We start from the raw sequence: 27723 nt of genomic DNA, 5'->3' as shown, positions 1-27723 counted from the left end.
CAGGCCATAAGAACCTGGCAAGTACCCAAAAACTAAGTCTATTCCATGTTACCGTTGCCAGTAATAGCAGTGGCTATTTTCCAAGTCAACTTAATTAATAGCAGGTAATGGACTTCTCCTCCAAGAATGTATCCAATCCTTTTTTTTAAACACAGCTATACTAACTGCACTAACCACATCTTCTGGCAACAAATTCCAGAGTTTAATTGTGCGTTGAGTGAAAAAGAACTTTCTCCGATTAGTTTTAAATATGCCACATACTAACTTCATGGAGTGCCCCCTAGTCTTTCTATTATCCGAAAGAGTAAAAAACCGATTCACATCTACCCGTTCTAGACCTCTCATGATTTTAAACACCTCTATCATATCCCCACTCAGCCGTCTCTTCTCCAAGCTGAAAAGTCCTAACCTCTTTAGTCTTTCCTCATAGGGGAGCTGTTCCATTCCCTTTATCATTTTGGTTGCCCTTCTCTGTACCTTCTCCATCGCAATTATATCTTTTTTGAGATGCGGCGACCAGAATTGTACACAGTATTCAAGGTGCGGTCTCACCATGGAGCGATACAGAGGCATTATGACATTTTCCGTTTTATTCACCATTCCCTTTCTAATAATTCCCAACATTCTGTTTGCTTTTTTGACTGCCGCAGCACACTGAACCAACGATTTCAATGTGTTATCCACTATGACGCCTAGATCTCTTTCTTGGGTAGTAGCACCTAATATGGAACCTAACTGTGTAACTATAGCATGGGTTATTTTTCTCTATATGCATCCTCTTGCACTTGTCCACATTAAATTTCATCTGCCATTTTGATGCCCAATTTTCCAGCAGGTCTTCCTGCAATTTATCACAATCTGCCCCCGATTTAACTACTCTGAACAATTTTGTTTCATCTGCAAATTTGATTACCTCACTTGTCGTATTTCTTTACAGATCATTTATAAATATATTGAAAAGCAAGGGTCCCAATACAGATCCCTGAGACACTCCACTGCCCACACCCTTCCACTGAGAGAATTGTCCATTTATTTATTTATTTATTTATTTAGTTAGTTAGTCATTTTTTTATATACCGGCCTTCCTCACTGGATATCAGGTCGGTTTAATCCTACTCTCTGTTTCCTGTCTTTTAGCCAGTTTGTAATCCACGAAAGGACATCTCCACCTATCCCATGACTTTTTATTTTTCCTAGAAGCCTCTCATGAGGAACTTTGTCAAACGCCTTCTGAAAATCCAAGTATACTACATCTACAGGTTCATCTTTATCCACATGTTTATTAACTCCTTCAAAAAAGTGAAGCAGATTTGTGAGGCAAGACTTGTCTTGAGTAAAGCCATGCTGACTTTGTTCCATTAAACCATGTCTTTCTATATGTTCTGTGATTTTGATGTTTAGAATATTTTCCACTATTTTTCCTGGCACTGAAGTCGGGCTTAACTGGTCTGTAGTTTCCTGGATCGCCCCTGGAGCCCTTTTTAAATATGGGAGTTACATTAGCTATCCTCCAGTCTTCAGGTACAATGGATGATTTTAATGACAGGTTACAAATTTTTACTAATAGGTCTGAAATTTTATTTTTTAGTTCCTTCAGAACTTTGGTTCAGTCCATCTGAATCATTACCCATGAAAACCTTCTTCAGTACGTGTACCTCCCCAACATCCTCTTCAGTAAACACCGAAGAAAAGAAATCATTTAACCTTTCTGCGATGGCCTTATCTTCTCTAAGTGCCCCTTTAACCCCTCGATCATCTAACGGTCCAACTGACTCTCACAGGCTTTCTGCTTCGGATAGATTTTAAAAAGTTTTTACTGTGAGTTTTTGCTTCTACGGCCAACTTCTCTCTTAGCCTGTCTTATCAATGTCTTACAATGTCTTATCAATGTCTTACATTTAACTTGCCAACGTGTATGCATTATCCTATTTTCTTCTGTTGGATCCTTCTTCCAATTTTCTGTGCAGATTCTACCACTACAGATTGGATCACCACTACAGATTGGATCACCAATCTGTAGTGGTAGAATCTGCACAGAAAAGAGCAAGAGATCAAAACCTCATACTTCTTTTCCCCCTGGTAAGAAACAGAAGTTTCTAGATGCTATTGGTCGCCGTGTCTTCCAGGGATCAATGCTCATCTCCCAAATTGCCGCTTATCAGCTCTATATGACCCAATATAATAGGGTCATATTCAGGCAGATACAAGACTTGACAGACTCCCTGCCTCAGCAATTTCAAGATCAGCTCCAAACCCTAGTAAACAAGGGTTTTGAGGCAGGCAAGCATGAGATCAGATCATCTTACGATATCTTTGACACTGCTACTAGGGTATCTGCTGCTGCTATTTCGCCAAGAAGATGGGCCTGGCTCAAGTCTTCCGACCTTCACCCTGACGTACAAGACAGGTTATCCGACCTGCCTTGTGTAGGAGATAATCTGTTTGGCGAACAGATTCAACGGATGGTGGTGGAACTCAAGGACCATCATGAGACCCTAAGAAAGCTCTCTCTAATGCCTTTTGAGTACTCCTCAAAACATCCCTTCCACAAGGACTCTTTCGGATAGTAGAAAGACTAGGGGGCACTCCATGAAGTTAGCATTGGGCACATTTAAAACTAATCGGAGAAAGTTCTTTTTTACTCAGCGCACAATTAAACTCTGGAATTTGTTGCCAGAGGATGTGGTTAGTGCAGTTAGTATAGCTGTGTTTAAAAAAGGATTGGATAAGTTCTTGGAGGAGAAGTCCATTACCTGCTATTAAGTTCACTTAGAGAATAGCCACTGCCATTAGCAATGGTAACATGGAATAGACTTAGTTTTTGGGTACTTGCCAGGTTATTATGGCCTGGATTGGCCACTGTTGGAAACAGGATGCTGGGCTTGATGGATTGACCCAGTATGGCATTTTCTTATGTTCTTATGTTCCGCCCGAAGAAATCCTATCCGCCACCAGCTAGAACTCGTTCCACGAGACCGTTTCAAAAAGCCCAGTCTCGTCAGATACGAAAACAAAAACCGCAAGCAGCCCCTCAACCAGGTCCTGCTTCCGGTTTTTGACTTCTGCATAGAGAGCAGCAGCCAGCTTCCATTGCCTCACATACCTGTGGGAGGTCGATTGTGCCATTTCAACAACAGGTGGCACTCAATCACCTCAGACCAGTGGGTCCTGGCGATCATCACTCAGGGTTATCATCTGAACTTCCTCTCCATTCCACCGGACTCCCCACTTCTACCGACGTGGAGAACTTCCGATCACTCCATCCTTCTGGAACAGGAGATCTCCTTCCTCCTCCAGTCCAAGGCAATAGAATCAGTACCCTGCTCTCAGCACGGTCTAGGGTTCTATTCCACATACTTTCTAATCCCCAAAAAATCGGGAGGCATCCGTCCAATTCTGGACCTACGTGCCCTCAACAAGTACCTCCAACGAGAGAAGTTCAAAATGGTAACCTTGGGCTCACTTCTTCCTCTTCTGCAAAGAGGAGACTGGCTCTGCTCTCTAGACCTCCAGGACGCATACACTCATATTGCAATAACCCAATCTCATCGCAAATATCTGAGATTCCTAGTAGGCCCCAAGCACTACCAGTGCCGAGTGCTTCCCTTCGGCCTCGCGTCTGCACCACGAGTCTTCACAAAATGTCTCGTAGTACTTGCAACCTTCCTAAGAACCAACCCAAGGTGTTCACGTCTACCCCTGTCTAGATGATTGGTTAATCAGGGCTCCCACTCAGCAAGTTGCCCTGTTGTCCCTGCACCTTACCTTGCACACTCTGATTTCACTAGGATTTCTTGTCAACTACGACAAATCCTACATAGTCCCATCTCAAACCTTATCGTTCATTGGGGCAGACTTGGACACCTTGCAGGCAAAGGCCTTTCTCTCTGAACAGCGAGCTCTCATGCTTGTGTCTCTTGCACGCCAGCTGCAGTCTCAGCACTCTACAACTGCACGCTACTTTCTCATCCTCCTGGGACACATGGCGTCCTCAGTCCAGGTCACACCAATGGCCCGCTTGGCCAGGAGATTCATGCAGTGGACTCTACGGTCACAATGGACTCAATGCATTCAGCCCCTGTGACCATTGTCCACGTAACCGACTCACTCCGTCAGTCTCTTGCCTGGTGGATAAATCAGATCAATCTTCTCCAAGGCTTGCCCTTTCAGGCTCCAGACCCTCAAATAACTCTCAACACCAATGCTTCCAACCTCGGATGGGGAGCTCACGTGGCCGATCTGCAGACACAAGGATCTTGGTCTCCAGAGGAAGCCAAACACCAAATAAATTTCCTGGAGCTTCGAGCAATCAGATATGCTCTCAGGGTCTTTCAGGATTGCCTTTCCAATCAAGTCATCCTGATCCTGACTGACAATCAGGTGGCCATATGGTACATCAACAAGCAGGAAGGGACGGGCTCCTACCTTCTGTGTCAGGAAGCTGCACAGATATAGGCGGAGACCCTCTCCCACTCGATGTACCTCAGGGCCACCTACTTGCCGGGAGTGGACAATGTGTTGGCAGACAAGCTGAATTGCACCTTTCAACCGCACGAGTGGTCTCTCAACCCCTCGGTAGCGAACTCGATCTTCCAACAATGGGGTTATCCTCAAATAGACCTCTTTGCGTCTCCTCAAAACCGCAAAGTAGAGAACTTCTGCTCTCTCATTCGCAGCAAACACTCTCAGCCCAGAGACGCATTCTCCCTCTCGTGGGCAACCGGTCTGCTCTATGCATTCCCTCCACTTCCTCTTCTTTCGAAGACTCTTGTGAAGTTACGTCAGGACAAGGGAACCATGATCCTGATAGCACCTCACTGGCCACGCCAAGTGTGGTTTCCAATACTTCAGGATCTCTCCATCCGCAGGCACATTCCTTTAGGAAAGGACCCGCTTCTAATCACTCAACACGACGGGTGCTTACGCCACCCCAATCTTCAAGCTTTGTCCCTGACGGCATGGATGTTGAAAGGTTAATCCTTCAGCCACTTAACCTTTCTGAACCAGTTTCCCGTGTCCTGATTGCTTCACGGAAAATCTTACTCTTACAAATGGAACAGGTTTACGTCATGGTGCTCTTCTCAGTCCCTTGTCCCCTTTACCTGTCCAATCACAAAGTTTCTGGACTATCTCTGGCACTTGTTAGAGTCAGGTCTAAAAACTTCCTCCATCAGGATGCATGTCAGTGCGGTAGCCACCTTCCATAAAGGTATCGGGGATGTTCCCATATCAGTACAACCCCTTGTAACACACTTCTTGAAGGGCTTGCTTCACCTCAAGCCTCCTTTGCGTCCTCCGGCCCCTTCTTGGGACCTCAACCTAGTTTTGGGTCGGCTCATGAAACCACCATTCGAGCTCTTCAATCCTGTGACCTTCGATATCTCACATGGAAAGTGATTTTCCTTTTGGCAATCACTTCCGCTCGCAGAGTTAGTGAATTACAGGCTCTAGTTACCTATCCGCCTTACACTAAACTTCTGCAGGACCGGGCAGTACTCCGCACTTACCCTAAATTCTTGCCTAAGGTAGTTTCGGAGTTTCATCTCAATCACTCCATTATACTACCTACCTTTTTTCCCAGGCCCCATTCCAGTCCAGGAGAGCAGGCTCTGCATACCCTTGACTGCAAACTGGCTCTAGCGTTCTACCTAGACCGTGCAGCTGCCCACAGGAAAAACACTCAATTGTTTGTCTCTTTCCATTCCATCAAATTGGGGCAGCCTGTGGGTAAGCAGACGCTCTCCTCCTGGTTAGCGGGCTGCATATCCTTTTGCTATCAGCAAGCGGGCATTCCACTTCAAGACCATGTTAAAGCACACTCTGTGAGGGCCATGGCAACTTCAGTAGCACACCTACGATCGGTGCCGCTTCCTGACATTTGCAGGGCTGCCACCTGGAGTTTTCTCCATACTTTTACAGCCCATTATTGCTTAGACAAAGCCGGAAGACAAGATTCCATCTTCGGCCAATCTGTCTTGCTCAACCTATTTACAGCGTGACGTACCAACACCCTTCCGGCTGCCCGGTGGGGTTCAGGATGCCCTCGGCCAAATTTCATCCCAGGCCTAGTGCCTTGCACGCCTGCGTACATTTGGTGCATGCTCGGACATCCTCAGCTCGGTACTCACCCATATGTGAGGACTACCATCCTGCTTGTCCTATGAGAAAGCAAATGTTGCTTACCTGTAACAGGTGTTCTCACAGGACAGCAGGGATGTTAGTCCTCACGAAACCCGCCTGCCGCACCGCGGTGTTGGGTTCGTAACGTTTTATTTTATTTTCGGCACTACCTGTAGCTTTTTAACAAGACTGAAGGGGGACCCCTGCTGGCTGCAGGGTTAGTGTCATGCTGGGCATGCCCAGTAGGGGCCAGTCAAAGTTCTGGAAACTTTGACAAAAGTGTTCCGTGATTGGGCTCCATCCTGTAATGTCACTCATATGTGAGGACTAACATCCTGCTATCCCGTGAGAACTCCTGTTACAGGTAAGCAACATTTGCGCTTTTTTTTTTTTTTTTTTTTTTAATTGGAGCTTATGAGTTCCCTGTTTTTGTTTTTTGTAAATAAAGCCCCCAATGGTTTTACGGTGGCGATTTGCAGGAAAGACTGCCAGGATTTTGCCAGAAAGATGAGAGAGGGTTGTTGGGCTTTTCCATTGACCGAGGTTCTGCTGGTTCACTGGCTAAAAAAAAATTTACTTTAGTTGATGGGATCTCCATATTTCCTTTTTTTTTTTTTTTTTAGTTTAAACTCTGCATTTTTTTCCTTATAGAAATGGTTGTATCAGTTTTGTGCAGTGGATTTCAGTGCATTTTATCTCAGTCAAACAAGATTTGTCTGACATTTGAACTGTAGTCGCCATGAATTTTCATTATGAATTCTGCAGTTCCTTAACTTTTCTTACAATTTTTCCATTGGTCCAGGGCATAATTCATTCAAGGTTTTAAAAAAACAAACAAACCCAAAAACCCTCTCCTTTAACCCACTTCTTCCTCCCCCTCCAAAAAATCTTCCCTCACATAGCTTTCCATGCAGAAGCACAGCATAATGAAGATTTTACAAATCTGGTTGTTATAAGTTGCCTCCAGTTTCATTGAACAATATTATTTAGAGACGCATCCATTTCATGTGTAACTGAGGAGTCCAAGGTGGGTGCCAAGGATTCATGCTTGAACTTGCTAATTAATGCCATGAAGGGGATCAGTTTGCAAGATGTTTTTGCAGGTAAACTCGTGCTTTAACCAGGGAAATGGCTTGGAGTAAAATTGCTCACTTGATCTGCAGGTAAACTTGTGTATATATCCCCTGTAGGTGTGTAAGTTTACTGAACTGAACGGAGGCATTCGTGTAGGAGTAGCTGGGGAGGATTTGGATTTTCAAATGTATGGGGAAATTTCCTGCACATAAATTAGTAGTAGCTGTAATTGTGTGCAGGTAGTTTTGGTGGGATAATTTTCAAAGCAAACGTGTGTGTAAGTTTGCTCTGAAAATTGGAATGTCTGTATTTGTCAACTTTCTTATGTAGGCTGTTATAAAATTAACACCCCCCGCCTCCCTGAATGCCTACTTCCAATAGGAGTATTAAACTCTTCTCTGGGTTTTAGTTTGTGTGTGTTTTTAAACTGGAAAATATTGGCAGCACCCTTGAAAGGCGTTGCTTGAAAGGCTCACTGCCCATCTCTTAGACTGCCTGTTTACAGCTCCAGGAGGAGGAATGAAGCCTGCTGGACTGATTTACTAGTTCTTGTCTGGCTAGTCAATGCTTGGACAATCTGAGAGCGGTTACTAGTTAATCAGAACCTGGCTTCCCTGTGTTGATTTGGCTGCCTCTTTGCACTGTAGTGAAAGAGTGTTGATGAACCGGATGTCCTTTTTTATGGAGGGAAACAACTTTGATGCAAGTGCTGATATTCTTGGATGTGGATAGGGATGTGAATGATATTAACTGCTGATTTTTGCTTCTCTCAACAGCAGTGGCAGATGAGCATTGAGATGAGTGAAGATGAACAGAGGTTTTTCTGCACAATCAGCAGGTGGGTTTGTGGATTCTGCTGCTTCACTCGAAGATCTCACAAGGAGGGGAGAGAACCAGTCTTGTATGTCCTCATCTAATGACAGAAGTAAGATTGGAGCTCCATATTCACATTCAGACACCTGCATGATTCAGTTGGTATTCTGGTTTTCAAACTGGTGCATCAAACAGTGAGAAATTCTATTACACACTGAACTTGGAAATATTGTTTTGATATCTGGCTTCACATATACTGATTTACCTCAGAACTGATATTCCCCAGATGCCCCCTCTTACTCCTTGCTTAAAGATGCCAGACTGCTTGAGACAGCACTTCCATTGGCAAAGAAGCCAAGGCCCAGTTCTGGATATAGAGAAGGGGAGACTGCTTATGTCAGGGCTTTCCAATCTGTCTTGGTGACCTGGCCCTCCATCCTTCCACAGACTGTTGGATCTTCAGGATATCCACAAGAATTATGCAGGAGATAATTAGGCATTTACAGAATTTACAGTTTATGAACATTTATCTCATACATATTCAATGTAGCTATTATGCAAACCTGACAGTTTGTTGGGTCACCGGGACAAGTTTGGGAAGCCCTGGTTTACGTTTTCTGACCTTTTGCTGTAACAGATTCCTTTGAGATTGTACTTCACTAATTCACATATAAAAAGAAAGGGGATATGTTGGCAGCATGTTATCATTTTTAGGGAACAAGAACTGTAAGCAAATAAAGGAGTTTGGAGGCTGTAAGATGACATTTGGAGGGCTCATTAAAAGAGGAAATGAGGCCAGAGGATTGCTCTGTGCTTGGCAGGAACCTCTGTAAACATTTGAGGCTAAAGATATGAAACAATGCCTGGAGCAGGCATGGCGGTTGAACAGGGTAACAGAATTTAAAGACAAGATGAACACAAGTTTCTGGGATAAATGATAAGATAACATAGAGGAGCCGCCTTGTCCTGTATGTCAAGCCATAAAACACTGGCTACCTTTATATGCTGCTTTCATTACCAGGAGCACCCTCTGCAATCTGCTTTCATCCATAATGCCTATGGTGTGTATTTCTGCTTTTTTTTATATTTTCCATCAGGCCTCTGGGGAAGTCTTACATATTCTTCACCGAATTTAAGGCTGATGTGGAAGGAGGAAAGATACAGTACAGCGAGGCTTATGTAAGTCACAGTGTATTACTGGAGTCAGGCAAAGCAGAAGTCATTAGTCAGAAAGTATGAAGCGGTAATTAATCTGTGCCGCAGAAGCGTATGCATTCACACAAAGCCTTTGGAGAAGTGATTTCCAGAATCTTCAGTTTCCAGTTTCAGGAGCAGCTGGTTCCTGGCAATTTTTCAGTGTTTTTTAAAATATTTTTTGTGGGGGGTAGAATTTTATATTTTTACAAATTTCAATTAAAATACACACACAAGGGCCAATTTTCAACAACCTGCTAAGTGGGTAACATAACTAATTAGAGTTTTTAGTCGAATCTAACTAGCTAGTTTTCTGCTCAAAATTCCCTTAAAGCTGGCTAGGCAAAATTTATCTGGCATAGATGTAAGATAGGTATGTATATGGCTGGGGTTACCTGGCTAAACTTAGCTGCTTAGCACTGAAACTCAGCCATAAGCTTGCACCAGGAACATTCTTGGACTACCCCTTTTTTGCCTGGCTAAATGTACCCACTTTGTGAATTTAAACAGGCAAGTGTATCCAGTCTGTGGAGGAAAATTTCTAAAAATAGAGCTTTAACTGACACTTCCAAACAGGCCGATATAGTACAGTGCGCTCCGGTGGAGCGCACTGTTAGCCCGCCCTGTTAGCCCGCGTTTGGCTGCGCGTTTTCGACGCGCTATTTTTACCCCTTATACAGTAAGGGTAATAGCGCGTCAAAAACGTGCGGCCAACCCCCCCCCCCGAAACTAATAGCGCCTGCAACATGCAAATGCATGTTGATGGCCCTATTAGTTATTCCCGCGTGATACAGAAAGTAAAATGTGCAGCCAAGCCGCACATTTTAATTTCTGCCGGCACCGGGAAAGTGTACAGAAAAGCAGGAAAAACTGCTTTTCTGTACACCCTCCGTCTTAATATCATAGCGATATTAAGTCGGAGGTCCCAAAAATTAAAAAAAAAAAAAAAAGTAAAATGTGCCCACGGGTCAGAAGTTGGACGCTCAATTATGCTGGCAATCTGTTTTCCGAACCCATAGCTGTCAGCGGGCTTGAGAAACAACGCCAGAAAAATTGAGCGTCGGCTGTCAAACCCGCTGACAGCCGCCGCTCCTGTCAAAAAGGAGGCGCTAGGGACGCGCTAGTGTCCCTAGCGCCTCTTTTTACCATGGGCCCTCATTTAAATACTTGATCGCGCGCCCAGGAGAATGGCCTGGGTGCGCGTTGGGAGAGCAGGTGCTCGCCTCGGAGTGCCGGCTCTCCCGCTGGATTTACTGTATCAGCCCGAAAGTTAGTTAAATCTTAAAAAAAACAACTTCACAGCTTTTTCATGGAAATAGTGTTTACACATGCCTTTTAAGTATGCATGTATTATTTTGACATTTATATAAGGCCTTGAAGTAAAAGGGGTGTTTTACAACAAATTACATACAGGTACAATGAGTCCCTGCCCCCGAGAGTTTATATGGCAATGGGAGACAAAGTCCAAAATCACAATGTGTGGTGTTGGCAAAAAAAATATTTGAACCTAGATCTCCTGGTTTCCAGTTCAGGTGATCACCCACTTTCTTCCTGGAATGATATAGACTCTGTGTGCAACCTCAGGGAAAGGAAAATTAGTTTCTTACCTGATAATTTTCGTTCCTGTAGTACCACGGATCAGTCCAGACACCTGGGTTTTGCCTCCCCTCCAGCAGATGGAGACAGAGAAGTTTTTCAAAACAAACACTGGCATATACACCAAGGTGCCACCCACAGTCCCTCAGTCTTACGTAATGTCAAAGCAGAATGGAGTAAAACCTAATTCAACAGCTAACTAACTTAAGGTTCATTGAAAACCTCAACTGAGAACAGAACCAATAGAACAGATGAGGAGGCATGGTAAATAACCATACACAAAAAACAAACTTTATACGAGCGGACTCTCCGTTACTTAAGTGCACACAGCTATAGCGTGGGGCTCTGGACTGATCCGTGGTACTACAGGAACGAAAATTATCAGGTAAGAAACTAATTTTCCTTTCCCTGTACGTACCTGGATCAGTCCAGACACCTGGGATGTACCAGAGCCAACTCACAGAGGGTGGGAGCCGGAGAGGCCCGCACGAAGCACCCCTTCTCCAAATCCCCCAGCCTCCGAAGCTCTCACATCCAATCTGTAATGCCTTGCAAAAGTATGCAAAGATTTCCAAGTAGCCGCCCTACAAATTTCCTGGGGCGAAACCTGGTGAGATTCCGCCCAAGAAGCGGCCTGTGAACATGTAGAATGAGCGCAGAGTCCCACTGGTGTACCGTCTTACTACGCAGTAAATACGCGGAACCAATGGCTTCCTTCAACCAAAGAGCTATGGTAGCTCCCTCGGTGGGAGCTTGGAGGCCATCCCGCCTTTACGCGGACCATTCCACAAAACAAAGAGATGGTCCAATATCCGAAAGGGATTCGTAACCTCCAGATACCGGATCAGAGCCCTGCGGACATCCAGCTTCCGTAAATCCTTGGCTATCAGATCCGATTGATCCACATCGGAGAATGAAGGAAGTTCGATCGATTGATTCAAGTGAAAAGACAATACCACCTTTGGGAGAAAGGAGGTTCGCAAGACACCCCTGAATCCGAAATCCTCAAGAAGGGCTCCCAGCATGACGACGCCTGCAATTCCGACACCCGATGTGCCGAAGAAATCGCCACCAAAAATACCACTTTCAGCGTAAGATCCTTTAGTGTCGACTGCTTTATAGGCTCAAAAGATGGCGCACACAAGGACGAAAGTACCAAATTGAGGTTCCAGGAAGGACACGGAAGGCGAAGCGGCGGGCATAAGTGCTTCATCCCCCATAGGAAATGTGCCACATCCGGGTGTAAGGCCAACACAACCCCCTGAACCTTGCCTTGGAGACAACCGATTGCCACAAACTGTACACAGAGGGAACTACATGAAAAACCTTTAGAAAGACCGACTTGCAGGAAAGCCAGGATGTCAGAGACCGCCGCCCTTGTAGGATCCACCCCATGATCCGAACACCAAACTTCGAAAACTTTCCAGACCCTAACATAAGCCAGGGAAGTAGATGGTTTTCTCGACCGCAGCAATGTGGCGACCACCGCGTCAGAGTAACCTTTACTTTTCAAGCGTTGCCTTTCAAAAGCCAAGCCACGAGACAAAAGCGATCCGCCTTTTCCAAACAAACGGGCCCTTGATGAAGAGCCGTGGACTCCCGAAACCGCAGGAGAGCAGTGGTGGACAGATTGAGCAGATCCGCAAACCAGGGACGCCTCGGCCATTCTGGAGCTACCAGAATCACCTCTGCCGGATGGAGCTCTATTCTCCTGAGCACTTTGCTGATCAGCGGCCAAGGAGGAAACACGTACAGTAAGATGTTCGTCGGCCAGGGAAGTACCAGGGCATCGACCCCCCTCCCCTCAGCCCCCGTCTCTCTGCGCTGACTGTAGAACCATGGAGCCTTGGCATTCTGAAACGTGGCCATCAGATCCGTGCACGGTGTGCCCCACTGGTCACAGATGAGCTGAAAGGCCTCGTCGGCCAGCTCCCATTCTCCGGGATCAAGATGGTGGCGACTGAGAAAGTCTGCCTGCATGTTGTCCACCCCGGCAATATGGGAAGCTGCAATGCTGACGAGATGTAGGTCCGCCCAGTCCATTAAGAAGCGAGCCTCTGTCGCCACTGGACGACTCCTGGTTCCTCCTTGGCGAGTGATATAGACCACTGTGGTCGCATTGTCTGACGATACCCGGACCGACTTCCCCTGAAGGAGCGGAAGTAATGCCTCCAAGGCCAGAGCTACGGCCCTGGTTTCTAGACAGTTGATTGACCACTGAGATTGTTCTCAGGACCACTGCCCCTGCACAGACTTCCCCAGACAAACCACTCCCCAGCCGGAGAGACTGGCATCCGTGGTGACGACCGTCCAGTCGGGCATTACCAGGGGAGCTCTCCGCTCGAGATGGTCAGAGACCAGCCACCAGTCGAGACTGTGTCTTGCGAAGTCTGTAAGCGGTAGCGAGAGATGGAACTGTTCCAACACCGGGTTCCAGCGGGACAGCAATGCTGATTGTAACGGACGCATATGAGCGAAGGCCCAGGGCACCAATTCCAGGGTAGATGTCATGGACCCCAAGACTCTCAAGTAATCTTTCACTTTGGGCATCTGCATGGACATCAGGTCCCTCGCCTGACCCTGAAGCTTGACTATCCGCTCTGTGGTGAGGAACACTCTTCCCCTGTGCCGTGTCGAACAGAGCTCCCAGGAACTCCAGAGACTGCGAGGGGACTAGATGACTCTTGGCAAGGTTGACTACCCAACCGAGGGAGCGCAAGAGCTGAAGCACTCTGCGGATGACTGGGTGACAGAGTCTCGAACTTCGCCCGAATCAGCCAATCGTCTAGGTAAGGGTGCACCTGCAGGCCTTCCCTCCGGAGTTGCGCGGCCACCACCACCATCACCTTGGTGAATGTCCTTGGAGTTATGGCGAGACCAAAGGGCAGAGCCCGAAATTGAAAATGTTTTCCCAGGATGCAGAACCTGAGAAATCTCTGAGATGACCGAATGCCGATGTGGAGATACGCCTCCGTGAAATCCAGAGACGCCAGGAATTCGCCTTGTCGTACCGAGGCGCTGATGGACCGAAGAGTCTCCACCCGGAAACCCGGTATCCGAAGACATCGGTTGACTCTTTTGAGATCTAAGATGGGGCGGAACGTTCCTTCCTTCTTCAGGACAATGAAGTAAATGGAGTAATGTCCCTTGCGCAGATCTGCGGACAGAACCGGCGTGATAGCCCCCCAGGGCCAGCAGGCACTGGAGGGTTCCTGTACCGCCTCCCGTTTTTCTCGGTACCCGCAGGGAGAGATCAGGAACTTGTCCCGAGGACGCCGTATAAAATCTAAAGCGTAACCTTGACTTATCATGGTGAGGACCCACTGGTCTGACGTTAATTTGGTCCATTCCTCGAAGAAGAGCGACAGCCTGGCACCCACGTTTGGCACATGGTGGAGGATGGGTACCAAGGGATGAACCAGCCGTATCTCATTGCTTAGTCCCCGCTGCCGACGGGGAATGCCTGGCTTGCCGAAACGCCTGCCTCAAAAGGACTGATTTCATGACTGTTCTCTGGTGGATCTGGAATGAAAGGAGGAGCCTGCGGACCACGCCGGTCGAGGTCTCCGATTACCATGGAACCGAGATCTAGCTGTAAATGATCCCTTGGCCCGGGGCTTATCCTCCGGAAGTTTATGAACCTTGTTCTCACCCAGCGATTGGATCATATCCTCCAATTCCTTCCCGAACAACAACTTGCCTTTAAAAGGAAGGGAACTGAGGTGGGACTTGGACGAAGTATCCGCAGCCCAATGCCGTAGCCAGAGCAGCCGATGCGTGGACACTGCTGACACCATGGATCTGGCCGATGTACGTAGGAGGTCATGGAGAGCATTGGCGCTATATGCAATGACCGCCTCCAGCTGTTTCGCCTGGCTAGCTTCCCCCTCAGAGAGGTCCGACCTGGCTTGGAGCTGCTGGGCCCAGCGAAGACCCGCACGCAGAGCGAAATTACTGCATATTGCCACGCGGAGACCTCAAACACCTTTTTGAACTGCATCTCCAACTTTCTGTCCTGAAAGTCCTTGAGGGCAGTCGCTCCCGTAACCGGTATAGTTGACTTCTTGGTAACCGCAGACACCGCTGTATCCACCTTCGGAACTCTCAGCAGGTCCAAAGCATCCTTCGGCAGGGGATACAGCTTATCCATTGCCTTACTGACCTTTAACCCCAAATCAGGAGTGTCCCATTCCCGAAAGAGAAGGTCTATGGCCGAGAAATGAAAAGGGAAAGGCACTGTGGGGCCCCTGAGACCCAGTAATACTGGATCCATAAACCCCAACCGCAACTCCAGCGGAGGGGCTTCTAAACCTAACTCCCCCAAGATGACCAGGGTAAGTGGGTTCAACTCCTCTTTTTTAAAGAGACGAAACACCTTTGGATCATCCCCTTCTAGCACTGTGTTCCCCCCCTGGATGAGCTTGGGCTGGGAGTCAGGATCTCCGTCTGTCCCCCTTGTGGGCTGGGACTGATTATCAGGAGTCACTGATGAAGAAGAGTCCGTGTCTGTGTCGACGAGTCCTGAGCACAAAGGCCTTTTTCCTGTAGGGGGCTCTGGCTCACCTTTGGAGCCGGAATGGCACCGAGACCACTTGCAGGACAGTGGGCACAGAAGCTGCTCCTCAGCCTGTCTTTTCCCAGACGTTTTGGATTTAAAAGCCTTGTGCATCAGAAGTACAAATTCTGATGAAAAGGAGGAGTCAGATGAGGAATCCGCAGCCCCCTCAGGACTATCCTCATTTTAAAAATCCTCCGGAGCCTTAGGGGTGCCCTCCCCCGAAGGCCTGCACTGTGGAGACAATGCCCGGGGTAAAATCTCCTCCCCCCCCCCCCCAGCATTTTGCGCCACTGCCTGCAGCGATCCCAAAATGGCTGCCGTTCCCGCGCTGATCGGGAATGGCGCAGCTGAGTAGACCCGACCCGTCTGGGACTGCGTGGACGACTGGGGCGCGCGAATCGGCCCTTCCCGCGGCGAAACGGAGGGACCTTCGCCACCCTGCGAGCAAGAAGCACAGAGGCTGTCGCGCGGCAAGACGAGCCTTGGGGCATGATCGCTGCCAGAGAGAAAGAAGGGCCCGACTCGCCACAGATAAACGGAGAAAAAATCGTGAGAAAAGACTGCGACGCAGATCGGGAGGAGGTGGGTATCGGAGAGTCAGCGAGGCAAAAAAATTAACCAAAATTTATTTTTTTTTAAATCGCAAACCTGCCCCCGCCTGTCCTTGGTTCTGGACAGGTCCTGCTCCTGCTACTGCTGGGGTGAGTGAGCCGGGCTCCCCGGTATCACTCCAGTGTTGCTACTCCACCAAGGCAGGGCCCTCGACCCTCTTGAGCAGCTGCCTCGACCAGGGAGGATGGTCCCCTCAGGACCTGCCAACCCACTAGGAGACTAACAGGCCTCCTTCTTCTTTTTCTATTTTTTTTTTTAAACAAATAAAGGAACAAAAAAGTCCCTAACTAACTATTCCTAATTAATTTTTTTTTTTTTAAATCAGAAGAGACTGGGTTTTGCACCTCTGCCATCTGCTGGAGACAGAGTAAATCTGAGGGACTGTGGGTGGCACCTTGGTATATATACCAGGGTTTGTTTTGAAAAACTTCTCTGTCTCCATCTGCTGGAGGAGAGGCAAAACCCAGGTGTCTGGACTGATCCGGGTACATACAGGGAAGTTACATTATCTTCCTGTACCTCATTTTGCCTTACTAACTTTGCAGTTCCTTAACCTTGTGGTAGCTGTCATACAGGTATCAAAAACTGGTAGCCAAGCTTTCCACTGTGAGGGTGACTGTACAGCTGTTTGTGTACGTACAAAGCATGTTGGGCTTGTTTCAGTGAAATATACCAGGAAAATCTAAATTATAACCTAAAGGTCAAAAGTAGAGATACAAACAAAGAGAGAAATCGGGTTTTGGACCTGTCAGTTTTAGGTTTTTTACTTATGTTTTGTTCTTGACTATAAAGGCAAAGTGATAGTGACAGAATCCAACCTTTAATCCACCTTCTTTAATATCCTGTGCCATCCTAGCTCCAAGGAATTTTGTGTATTTTGTTCCTTGAACATTGTCACATTCATAACTGTGAATATGGTATTTAACTATAGTGGTATTTTTTAAGCTCAGTAGTGCCAAGTGAGTTGAGTCTTACCCTGTAAGATTCCATCTTGCCTTCATTATGGGGTCTGCGGTGCAGGGGGTTAGCTTTGCGGCATCAAAAATCATAAAATGGGACGTGAGAAGGGTGTGATTTTTCTATTGCCAGAGAAGTGCTGAGTGATGCATAGGCTGCAGCACTGAGAGATTGTTATGAATGGGTGACTTCTGCTGATCCACACAATCAAGTCACAGGTTGAGTACAACATGGAATGAATCTTACAGACGTCCTCGGGGCTCTGCTTTTCAAGAGCTGACAAGATTTTCCCTTTCTCGTTTCTAATTTTCATTTGTTTGGGCAGTAACACTCCATCACCTTGTTTTAGTCGCAGGCAGCTGCAGGGGGGCAGAAAGATGTTGCCCTGAAGAAAGAAGAGTATGAAGTTAGTGAAACAGCAGGTCAGTACTATGCATGAATGCTCAGCGGAACGTGTTCCCTGACGGGTTTCCTTATAGTGTAAATCTCTGAAAACTTGGAACTGATACTGTGTGGAAATGACATGCCTTTTAATATACATAAATTCCATGTAAGGTCTACTCTTTTGATTTGTAAGAGGGTTATGTCATGCAGTTTGGGCTGGCAGAAGTTCTGCCCTTGCACGGTGGCTCTTCATGTCTGTTGATGAAGCTTTTAGTAACATCGATCTTATAGATCTGTGTTCAGAAAGTCAACACCTTGCCGAGCTGGCTGGTTGTGCCTCTCATAGTTGTGAGGGAGCTCAGTGAGGATTTTCTTACTGTTCCATCTATCTATTATATGCTCATGCATGTTTTTGCTTTTTATTTTTTTAATTCTAGTGACCCACAAGCCAGGCGGGTTCCATTCAGAACTATCCAAGCTCGTGATCGTAGCAAGGTCGCATCACAGTGAACTCTGATCTGAGGACCTGGGTGTAGGCCTGTTTCTCAGGGCTGGAAAAAGCATGGGAAGAGAGGGAACCATATGTTTCAGAGATTATTCTGGATTTATAGAGTTAACATTTTTACTGGACTCTGAAGACGATGGTGGGACAGAAAGCACCATTTCATGTCAGAGTAGCCAATGAATGAGGCTAGAAACATTCTCGACACGTTCTCTGCAGATGCTGTTTATACTGCACATGTTCACCTTTAGTGCTTTTCTGTAGCAAGGGGTAGTGCTCTTCTTTATCAGACTTTCGAGGAGAAGAGCATTTCTTGTAGCAAAGATGGTGGTGGGAAGATGGATTTAAATGTTCTTAACCATTGAAATCTCATTCTGGAAAACTAAGGCCTTCAAGTTACTTTAAGTATGACTGCTTTCTTATTTAAAGTGCATATCAACTTGTTTATTTATTCAAAAAAACTTTTTAAAATATGTTGTCATTGAGTAAAACATGATTGTAAAACTGAATACATCTTTTGCAAGGTTAATGTCAGTAGACAATAGTAAAGTCATGGGCTGCTGTTGGTGACTAAATTTTTGATTCCTAACTTGGGACAGGACACAGCCTGAATTGTCTCTTTCCTGCACAGGAAGTGAGTGCTCAGTAAACAAATGAAGCCGCATACTGAGCAAATATAAGCTTGGAAGGGTTAGGAAGCACCATATGTAATGCAAAGGTTTCATTTTTATATGACTGCTTTCACTAGGGGGAACCCCTTTTAAAATTAGGCATTTCAAAATGAAATGCGGAGGACTCCTCCTCTGATGCTCATGCTTGGAAGACTGACCAAGTTCTTAGGCAGGAAGCCGGAGGTTAGCAGCGATAGCCAAACCAATCTCCCACTACATTTCTTTATATGGTGTTGGTAGTCCGCATGGAGTTTGCCTTCCCTTCCCTGAAACGAAGATGCCTCTCTCCTTTCCCACTACCTGATTGCAAACTTCGTTGCTCTGATCCCTGGCATAGGTGCATGAAATGAATGATTCTGGGCACAAAACAGAAACCTTTAATTTCATTTGAATGTTTTCCTAATTAGGTATGATATCGTTTCTGGAAAAAGTACTTTTTTCTTTTACCAATCTGCATAAACATTTATTTTTATTTAGTGGACTTCTGAAGGCCTGCCTCAGTTCTTCCATTTGTAAATAAAAACATTTTATGAGATGATTTTGGAGAAATTGTATTCCTTCCTGTCTGGGTGTTGCACCCCTATGGTGATATGTAGTGCGTAATCATTGGTCATGTAATGCAGAAATGTTAGCTAGGCTTTGCCATGTCCCCTTCTTGTTGCAATACCACAAACCCTACCTAATCTCTGGCTTTTGCTACTAATGTAGAAGAATAAATATAATGTTCAGCTAGCTATCCATCAAGTCGTTATAGCTACACACAGATATTTTGAAGAGACCTCACTTGAGTTCAGTGATAATCCAGTGCCCTGACATTTCATACTGGGAGACCTGGGTTTGAGGCTTGAGTTTTATAGTCCCTTGGCTATTTGAGACTTGGTCTGACTTCTGAGTAGAAACATAGAAACATAGAAATGACGGCAGAAGAAGACCAAACGGCCCATCCAGTCTGCCCAGCAAGCTTCACACATTTTTTTCTCTCATACTTATCTGTTTCTCTTAGCTCTTGGTTCTATTTCCCTTCCACCCCCACCATTGAAATATCTAGCTTGATTAGTTAGGGGTAGTAGGGGTAGTAACCGCTGCAATAAGCAAGCTACACCCATGCTTATTTGTTTTACCCAGACTATGTTATACAGTCCTTATTGGTTGTTTTTCTTCTCCCCTGCTGTTGAAGCAGGGAGCTATGCTGGAAATGCGTGATGTATCAGTCTTCTCCCATGCCGTTGAAGCAGAGAGCCATGCTGGATATGCATCGAAAGTGAAGTATCAGACACATTTGGTTTGGGGTAGTAACCGCCGTAACAAGCCAGCTACTCCCCGCTTTGTGAGTGCGAACCCTTTTTTCTTCTCCCCTGCCGTTGAAGCAGAGAACTATGCTGTATATGCATTGAAGGTGAAGTATCAGGCTTATTTGGTTTGGGGTAGTAACCGCCGTAACAAGCACTGGAAAGAGCTAAGTCAGTGCCCAAGCTCTTGTGCTTGCACTGCTGGAGCTGGAGTTGAAAAACACCAAGATGGTTCTGAAAGACCCCTTCTGGGGTTTATCTTGGCATCAGCAGCCCTTTTCTGTTTGTGCTAATTTCACCCATAAACGACAAATTCTCCCCTGGATTTCAAATGAAGTTTCTGTTTCTGTACTAAAAACTCAACTGAAAACAAGGTTCCTGTACGTACCTGGATCAGTCCAGACAGTGGTTGAGCCTCTTTTCCAGCAGGTGGAGACAGACTAAAACTTGCAGGATGCCCTATATCAGGACAGAGCCTATCCTCTCACCCTTCAGTATTCGTCTGTCTCCAGCAGGTGCAGCATCTCCCCTTCGGTTCTCTGCTGTAGGCTAGTCAGCCTCTTCTTTCTCTTTAGGCTCAAGCAAGTACTTCTTTTGGTTCTTGTTTTAAAAAAAAAAAAAAAAAAAAGGATCTCTGAAGGAAATTTCTGCCTTCTTTGGTGCTTTTCTGTTTTTTTGTGTGGGAGACGTCAGTCTCCCAGCTCTTGCCCGGCTCAGGGGGGCTTGTCCCCTTTTGCAGGAGGGGGTTCCCTGCATAGTCCTGAGTCCATGGATGCTTCCAGGTGTGGGGACCGACGCTCTCTGGGCCTCGTTCCCCCTCTGGCTGCCGAGAGGGTTTTGAACCCGCTGCTGCGCTCAGTATAAAAAAAAAAAAAAGGAGTTAAAAGGTGTTAAACTTTCAATAAGTTGCAGGTACTCACCTACCTCTAACTTATTTGCAGCAGTTGACCAGCTTTTTTATTTTTTTCTGGTCAGAGTAGGGCTAGAACCGGCAGTCAGAGAAGCAGAAGGCAGCAGGTTTCCCGCCTGCTCTCTCCTGCTGTGCAGGCTGTCAATCAAGCTTTTTTTCAACTTTTTTTTCTTCAGCTGAGGTTTAGCCATGTCCCGGCTGACAGCCTGTCTTTCTTGTGGGCTGTCCTCTTCGCGTTTTTCGTGTCAGGGCCTTTGCACTGCTTGCCTGCCAGGTGGACAAGCAAATTTAGCCCGGGGCTCCACTCCTCCCGGCATGGCTAGGCCTTTCCCGGGTCGGCAGAGCCCAGGAATGGCCGCCATCTTGGATTTTTCATCGGGGTCGATTTCAGTGCTCCCTGGGGCTGGGGGGCTGGAATTATTTTTATTTAACCCCCGATTTTGCCCCCGCGGGTCCCCAGGAGGGAGGTCCTGACCTTCCCTCGCCCCCCCCTCTCCCTCCCCCCCCCCGGCAAATCCAGGGTCCCTTTTTCCATGGATTTCGTCCTCCTCATGCACAAATCTTATCTCGCTAGCCTGCATGAGCTGGATGAAAGCCCCCCCCCGCCAAAAATCCGTCGTTCAGCGCCATTGACCACTGGACCGGCTGCGGAGCCTCAGGGACCAGTTCGGGTGCGGGTGGTCCCGGGGGTGCACCCCCCCCCCCCCCGGTGTCTCCCCCCCGGTGTCTCCCGGGTCCTCGAACCCCACTGCTTCCTCGGATTCAGCGGATGCCCCCCCCCCTAGAGGGGGATGACCCCTGAGCCCCTCGTCTTTTTCGTAAGGAGGAGTTAGAGCCCCTCCTCCCTTTTCTTTTGGTGGAGCTGGGTCTGGAAAGTCCCTCCGTGGATAATCTCATGGCCTCACTCCCTAAGGATATGAACCCAGTTTTGGGAGGGTTCCGGGCTCCGGCCTCGGCCTTTCCCTTCCACCCCATGCTTAAGCTCCTTATCCTGCGGGAATGAGAGACTCCTGAGGGTGCGCTCCGAGTGGGGCGTGCGATGGATAAGCTCTATCCCCTCCCGGAAGAGGGCTTGGAGCTGTTGCAATATCCATCGGTGGATTCTTATGTTTCTGCAGTGGCCAAGCACACCACGATTCCGGTGGAAGGTTTCACGGCCTTGAAGGATTCACAAGATCGTAAGCTGGAGGCTCACCTGAAGCGCATCTTTGACGTCCTAGCCCTCGGGGTTCGGGCGTCTTGCTGTAGCAGTCTCATGATGCGGGCGGGCCTCCAGTGGGTCCAACAGTTACTCTGCACCCGGGATCTTCCGCCAGGTGAGGCAGAACAAGCCGAATGTCTGGAGGCGGTAATCGCTTACGTGTCAGACACCCTCTACGATTTGGTCTGTGTGCAGGCGAAGGTGATGGTTTCGGCAGTGGCTACCCGGACGCTCCTTTGGCTACGCCACTGGTCGGCTGATCAGTCCTCGAAGACCCGGCTGGGCACGCTTCCCTTCTAAGGTAAGATGCTCTTTGGCGAGGACCTCGACAAGCTTATGGACTCCTTGGCTGACAACAAGGTCCATAAGCTTCCAGAGGACCGCCCTAAGTCTTCTCGGTCCTTCGCGGCCTCTCGCTTTCGCTTCAGGGGTCAGCGTCGCTCCGCTTCTCGCGGGTGGGGCGGTGCTGCGAGGGGGTCTTCTCGTGCACAGTCCTGGTCGCAGTCCTTTCGTGGCAGGCGGCCTTTTCGCAAGGGCCAGCCCGTGCGTACCACCGCTAAACCTGCCACGCAATGAAGTTCAGCCGACCCATTCCTCGGTTCCTTACCTCGGCGGACGCCTTTCCCTGTTTTTCGAGGAATGGGTCAAAATCACGTCGGATCAGTGGGTCCTCGACATTATCAGAGACGGGTACGCTTTCGACCTCGTCAGGGAACTTCCAGATCTCTTTCTGTTCTCCCCTTGCGGCCGGGCCAAGAGGGACGCTGTGGTCCAGACTCTCTCCAAGCTTCTGGATCTGGGGGCGGTGGTCCCAGTCCCAAAAGGGGAAATTGGCGCCGGCCAGTATTCTATTTACTTCACTGTGCCAAAAAAGGACAGGTCCTTCCGCCCAATCCTGGACCTCAAAAGGGTCAATCGGGCCCTCAAGATCCCCCACTTCCGCATGGAAACCCTGCAGGCGGTCATTGCGGCGGTCCGTCCCGGAGAGTTCCTTGCTTCCCTCGATCTCGCAGAAGCATATTTTCATATTCCCATCCACCGCGACTACCAGAAGTATCTCCGATTCCACATTCTCAACCAGGACTTCCAGTTTCGAGCTCTCCCCTTCGGCCTCGCAACCGCTCCTCGCACCTTCACGAAGGTCATGGTAGTAGTGGCAGCGGCCTTGCGCCGGGAGGGGATTCTCATCCATCCTTATCTGGACGATTGGCTCATCAGGGCCAAGTCGGAGACCTCTTGCTGGCGGGCGGTGGATCGCGTCTTGGAGCTCCTTGCCTCTCTCGGGTGGATAGTGAACTTTTCCAAGAGCAAGCTTCAGCCCTCCCAGGAGTTGGAATTTCTGGGAGCACACTTCGACACCCGAGTAGGCAAGGTATTCTTACCTCTGGCGCGAGCCCTCAAGCTGATCGATCAGGTCCAGAATCTGATTGCGCTATCTTCCCCTACAGCCTGGGATTATCTCCAAGTCCTGGGCTCCATGGCTTCTACCATCGATCTGGTCCCCTGGGCCTTTGTTCATATGCGTCCGTTACAGAAAGCTTTGCTGTCTCGTTGGCAACCAGTGTCTAAGCAGTTCCACGTAGTCCTTCCGTTCTTGGAGTCTACTACCGACGAATTACAGTGGTGGCTGTCTCTTCCTCATTTCCTGCAAGGGATGCCTCTTCAAGCTCCACAGTGGACGATAGTAACCACGGACGCCAGCCTGTTGGGCTGGGGTGTGGTCTGCCTTTCTCAGTCCACCCAGGGGACATGGTCCCAGACTCAGTCACGCTGGCACATCAATCGACTGGAAACTTTGGCGGTCCGCCTGGCCCTTCAGGAGTTCCTTCCCCTGATCCGCAGCAAGGCGGTACAAGTCCTGTCCGACAACTCCACCACAGTCACCTACATCAATCGCCAAGGGGGCACTCGCAGTCCCCTGGTAGCCTTAGAAGCCAGCCGCCTCTTCGCCTGGGCGGAGAGTCACCTACAGTGCCTTGCGGCCTCTCACATCGCCGGAAAAGACAATGTTCAAGCCGACTTCCTCAGCCGGCAGTCGCTCGATCCGGGAGAGTGGGAGCTCTCAGACGTGGCCATGGCTCTGATAGTGGACAGGTGGGGTCCTCCTCACCTCGACCTCATGGCGACTCTGCGCAATGCCAAGGCCAATCGGTTCTTCAGCCGCTGGAGGGAACACGGCGCAGAGGGCGTGGATGCTCTGGCTCTCCCTTGGCCAGCGGACGTCCTTCTGTAAGTGTTTCCCCCATGGCCTCTGGAAGGAAAAATTCTCAGGAGAGTCGAACTCCACCGGGGTCCGGTGATTCTCGTCGCTCCCAAGTGGCCACGAAGGCCGTGGTTCGTGGATCTCATCAATCTAGCTGTGGACAGGCCCCTGCGCCTCAATCATCTCCCTCGTCTCCTCCGGCAGGGGCCTGTATTTTTCGACCAGGCCGATCGCTTCTGTCTAGCAGCCTGGCTTTTGAACGGCGTCGCCTGACCTCCTCCCTGCTGCGAGCCTGGAAGCAGTCGACTTCTCTGGCCTATGTGCGCATCTGGAAGGTCTTTGAGTCCGTATGTACTGAGGCGGGTGTCCCGGCATGCTCCGCCTCGATCCCTTTGGTTCTTTCTTTTCTTCAGAAGGGTCTCTCTAAGGGTCTCTCCTTCAGTTCCTTACGCGTTCAAGTTTCTGCACTCGGCTCTCTCCTGGGTCGGGTGGACGGTCATGCCTTAGCTGCTCACCCGGACGTGATTTGTTTCCTGAGGGGTGTTAGACACCTCTGCCCCCCCCTCCCGGGCCACATGTCCATCTTGGAGTCTCAACCTGGTCCTTCGTGCTCTCTGTGCGGCTCCCTTTGAGCCTCTTCGCCACACTACGCTCAAGGATCTTACTCTTAAGACTGTCTTTCTAGTCTCTATTTCCTCTGCTCGTCGTATTTCCGAGCTTCAGGCGCTGTCCTGTCAGGAGCCCTTCTTGCGTTTTTCAGATTCCGGGGTCTCTCTCAGGACGGTTCCTTCCTTCTTGCCTAAGGTTGTCTCCGCCTTTCACGTCAACCAGTCGGTAGAACTCCCCGCGTTCTCTCCGGAGGAGATTGCGGGTACGGCTGGGGGCAACCTCCGTCGGCTGGATGTCAAGCGAGTCTTGCTGCGTTATCTTCAAGTCACCAGTGACTTCCGCGTATCGGACCATCTCTTCGTCCTTTGGAGTGGTCCCAACCGGGGTAAACAGGCTTCTAAGACCACGATTGCGCGGTGGTTGAAAGAAGCCATTTCCTTGGCATATCTTTGTCAGGGTCGTCCTCTTCCTGAGGGTCTGAAAGCCCATTCTCTCCGTTCTCAGGCTACTTTGTGGGCGGAGAGTCAGTCTGTCTCCCCGCAGGAGATTTGCAGGGCTGCCACTTGGACGTCTCTGCACACTTTTGCTCGGCACTACCATCTGGATGTCCACGCCCCGGTGTTCGGTTCCTTTGGACGGCAAGTGCTTCGAGCAGGACTGTCTCGGTCCCACCCAGTTTAGGGAAGCTTTGGTACATCCCACTGTCTGGACTGATCCAGGTACATACAGGAAAGGAAAATTAGTTCTTACCTGTTAATTTTCGTTCCTGTAGTACCACAGATCAGTTCAGACGCCCTTCCCTGTCTGTCTTCTGTCCTCTCGAAGCTTGTTTTCTTGCAGGTCTGCAGATTTTCATATTTTCCTTGGTGCAAGATTACTGAGCATTTACACCGGAAGCCTTGGTGGTTATTTTATACCAAGTTTATGCAAGAGCGTATAGGTATACCATGCTTCTACATTAATCTATGGTTGCTCCGTTGAGCTTTTTGGTTACTTGCTTGATCCTATTCTTGGGTTTATTGTTTTATGTTTTGACATACGTTATACTGAAGGGTGAGAGGAAAGGCTCTGTCCTGATATAGGACATCCTCCAAGTTTTAGTCTGTCTCCACCTGCTGGAAAGGAGGCTCAACCACTGTCTGGACTGATCCGTGGTACTACAGGAACGAAAATTAACAGGTAAGAACTAATTTTCCTTTATTTGTATTTTGCCTTTTACTGCTGATGGGGCCCCCTCTTCTTGATTATTGTATTGAATGAAGGCCATTTGTTAAAAATAACCAAACAAAACCATTCCCCAATTATGCCTTGCTGATAAAACTACCCTGAAAGCAGCAAAAGGACATTTTAAGAGACCAGGTTAATCCTTGTTAGATTGCAAATCGTATTATCTCCTGGATTAAAGAAGAAAGCTGATAAAACACTCATATTTGTACACCATAGAGTTTGGTTAACTCTGAAGTGTTCTTCCTAAATGTGGCTGAATGAATCATAAATGCCCCAGACTTGACTGGAGTGTGAAACACTTTCCTTCTAAAGATCCCACAGCACCTCTGGGTCTTGAGCATTCTCAGTTTTCTAATAAGTCTGTGCTATAAAACTCAAGCCATGGGCCTAAGTATACTTCAACATTTTCCCCATGGAGACAGAATGAGAGAAATGCCTTAGAACATCTGGGGCATAAAATCTTTACTACACTGAGCCTGTTCATTCTGGATCTAAATTTAATTTTTTTCCCCAGCAAAACACTGATTTTTAAATAACACTTGACTGCTGCTGCATATTTACACATCGGCATCCATCCGGACCACCAGAAGTTCCTGCGGTTCTCCGTGCTGGGCAATCATTTTCAATTTTGCGCCCTTTCAGTCTGGCTACGGTACCCAGGATCTTTACCATGATTGTAGTGGCAGCACACCTGAGGAAAGATTTATTTGTGCATCCCTATCTGAACGACTGGCTGATTCAGGTGAAGTCGGAGGAGCTCTGTCGTTCAGCAGAGAGCAGAATGCTTTAGCTACTACAGTCTCTCTGTTGGGTGGTCAACCCCGCCAAAAGTTACCTGAATCCTTCGCAGTCTGGAATTCCTGGTGTTACAGTTTTGGCTGCAGTGCAACCGCCTCACCACCAGGGGTCCCTCTAGTGCTGGCTCTCCTGACAGGCCCAGGCCATCTCCCCTGTCCACTCTATGTTCTGGGTTGGCCCTTATAACCCTGCCTGACAGTTCCCTCGGTGCTTCGGCATCGAGCTCACCTGGGCTCCCTGCTCTAGCCTTGCGCGGCCTTCGGGCCTTCTTCCTCGCTTTTCTTACCTGGCCTACGGGCCTTCTGACCTGCCTGCTCTGCTTACGGTGTGTGGCCTACGGGCCTTCTGTGTATGTGTGGCCTACGGGCCTTCTGACCTGCCTTGCCCTGCTTACGGTGTGTGGCCTACGGGCCTTCTGTGTGTGTGTGGCCTACGGGCCTTCTCTGTCTTGCCTTGCTTACTGTGTGTGGCCTACGGGCCTTCTGTGTGTGTGTGGCCTACGGGTCTTCTGACCTGCCTTGCCCTGACCCAGCCTGAACCCAGACACTGCTACTTGCCGCCTGCCCTGACCCAGCCTAGACCCAGACACTGCTACTTGCCGCCTGCCCTGACCCAGCCTGAACCGAGACACTGCTACTTGCTGCCTGCCCTGACCCAGCCTGGACCCAGACACTGCTACTTGCTGCCTGCCCTGACCCAGCCTGGAACCAGACACTGTTTCTAGCCATTCCTGTCTCTCTCCACCTGGAGCCACCCTGCTGGGTGGTGTTCACGACTCCTGACCGGAGCCCAAGCGGAACACCTGGGAGCTTTGTTCGACACTCGGCGTGGCAGGATCTTTCTCACCGAGGACCGCATTCTAAAGTTGCAAGGACAGATTTGAGATTTGTTGTCCAAGAATCCACCAAAAGTATGGGATTACTTGCGGGTCCTTGGTTCCATGACTTCCACCATAGAGTTGGTGCCATGTGCCTTTGCTCATATGAGACCTCTACAATCAGCATT

The 27723-nt window shown here is 48.4% G+C and overlaps 1 protein-coding gene across 3 annotated transcripts in view; it reads left to right on the top strand.

Annotated features, from left to right (window-relative positions):
• MYDGF (myeloid derived growth factor) overlaps nt 1–19019 on the top strand; it is a 40879-nt gene extending 21860 nt beyond the window's left edge. For all 3 annotated transcript variants that reach the window (XM_029614567.1, XM_029614568.1, XM_029614569.1), the window contains exons 3-6: nt 7971–8032; nt 9105–9186; nt 17274–17346; nt 17746–19019. In XM_029614567.1, coding sequence (XP_029470427.1) covers nt 7971–8032; nt 9105–9186; nt 17274–17346; nt 17746–17825 — 297 coding nt within the window. In that variant the 3' untranslated portion in view covers nt 17826–19019. The remainder of the gene's footprint in view (nt 1–7970; nt 8033–9104; nt 9187–17273; nt 17347–17745) is intronic.
• The last annotated feature ends 8704 nt before the right edge of the window (nt 19020–27723 follow it).

This window comes from Rhinatrema bivittatum, chromosome 8, assembly GCF_901001135.1.
Source record: "Rhinatrema bivittatum chromosome 8, aRhiBiv1.1, whole genome shotgun sequence".
NCBI classification, from domain to species: Eukaryota; Metazoa; Chordata; class Amphibia; order Gymnophiona; family Rhinatrematidae; genus Rhinatrema; species Rhinatrema bivittatum.
Note: the sequence above shows the minus strand (reverse complement) of the source record. Positions and strands in the feature narration are given on the sequence as shown.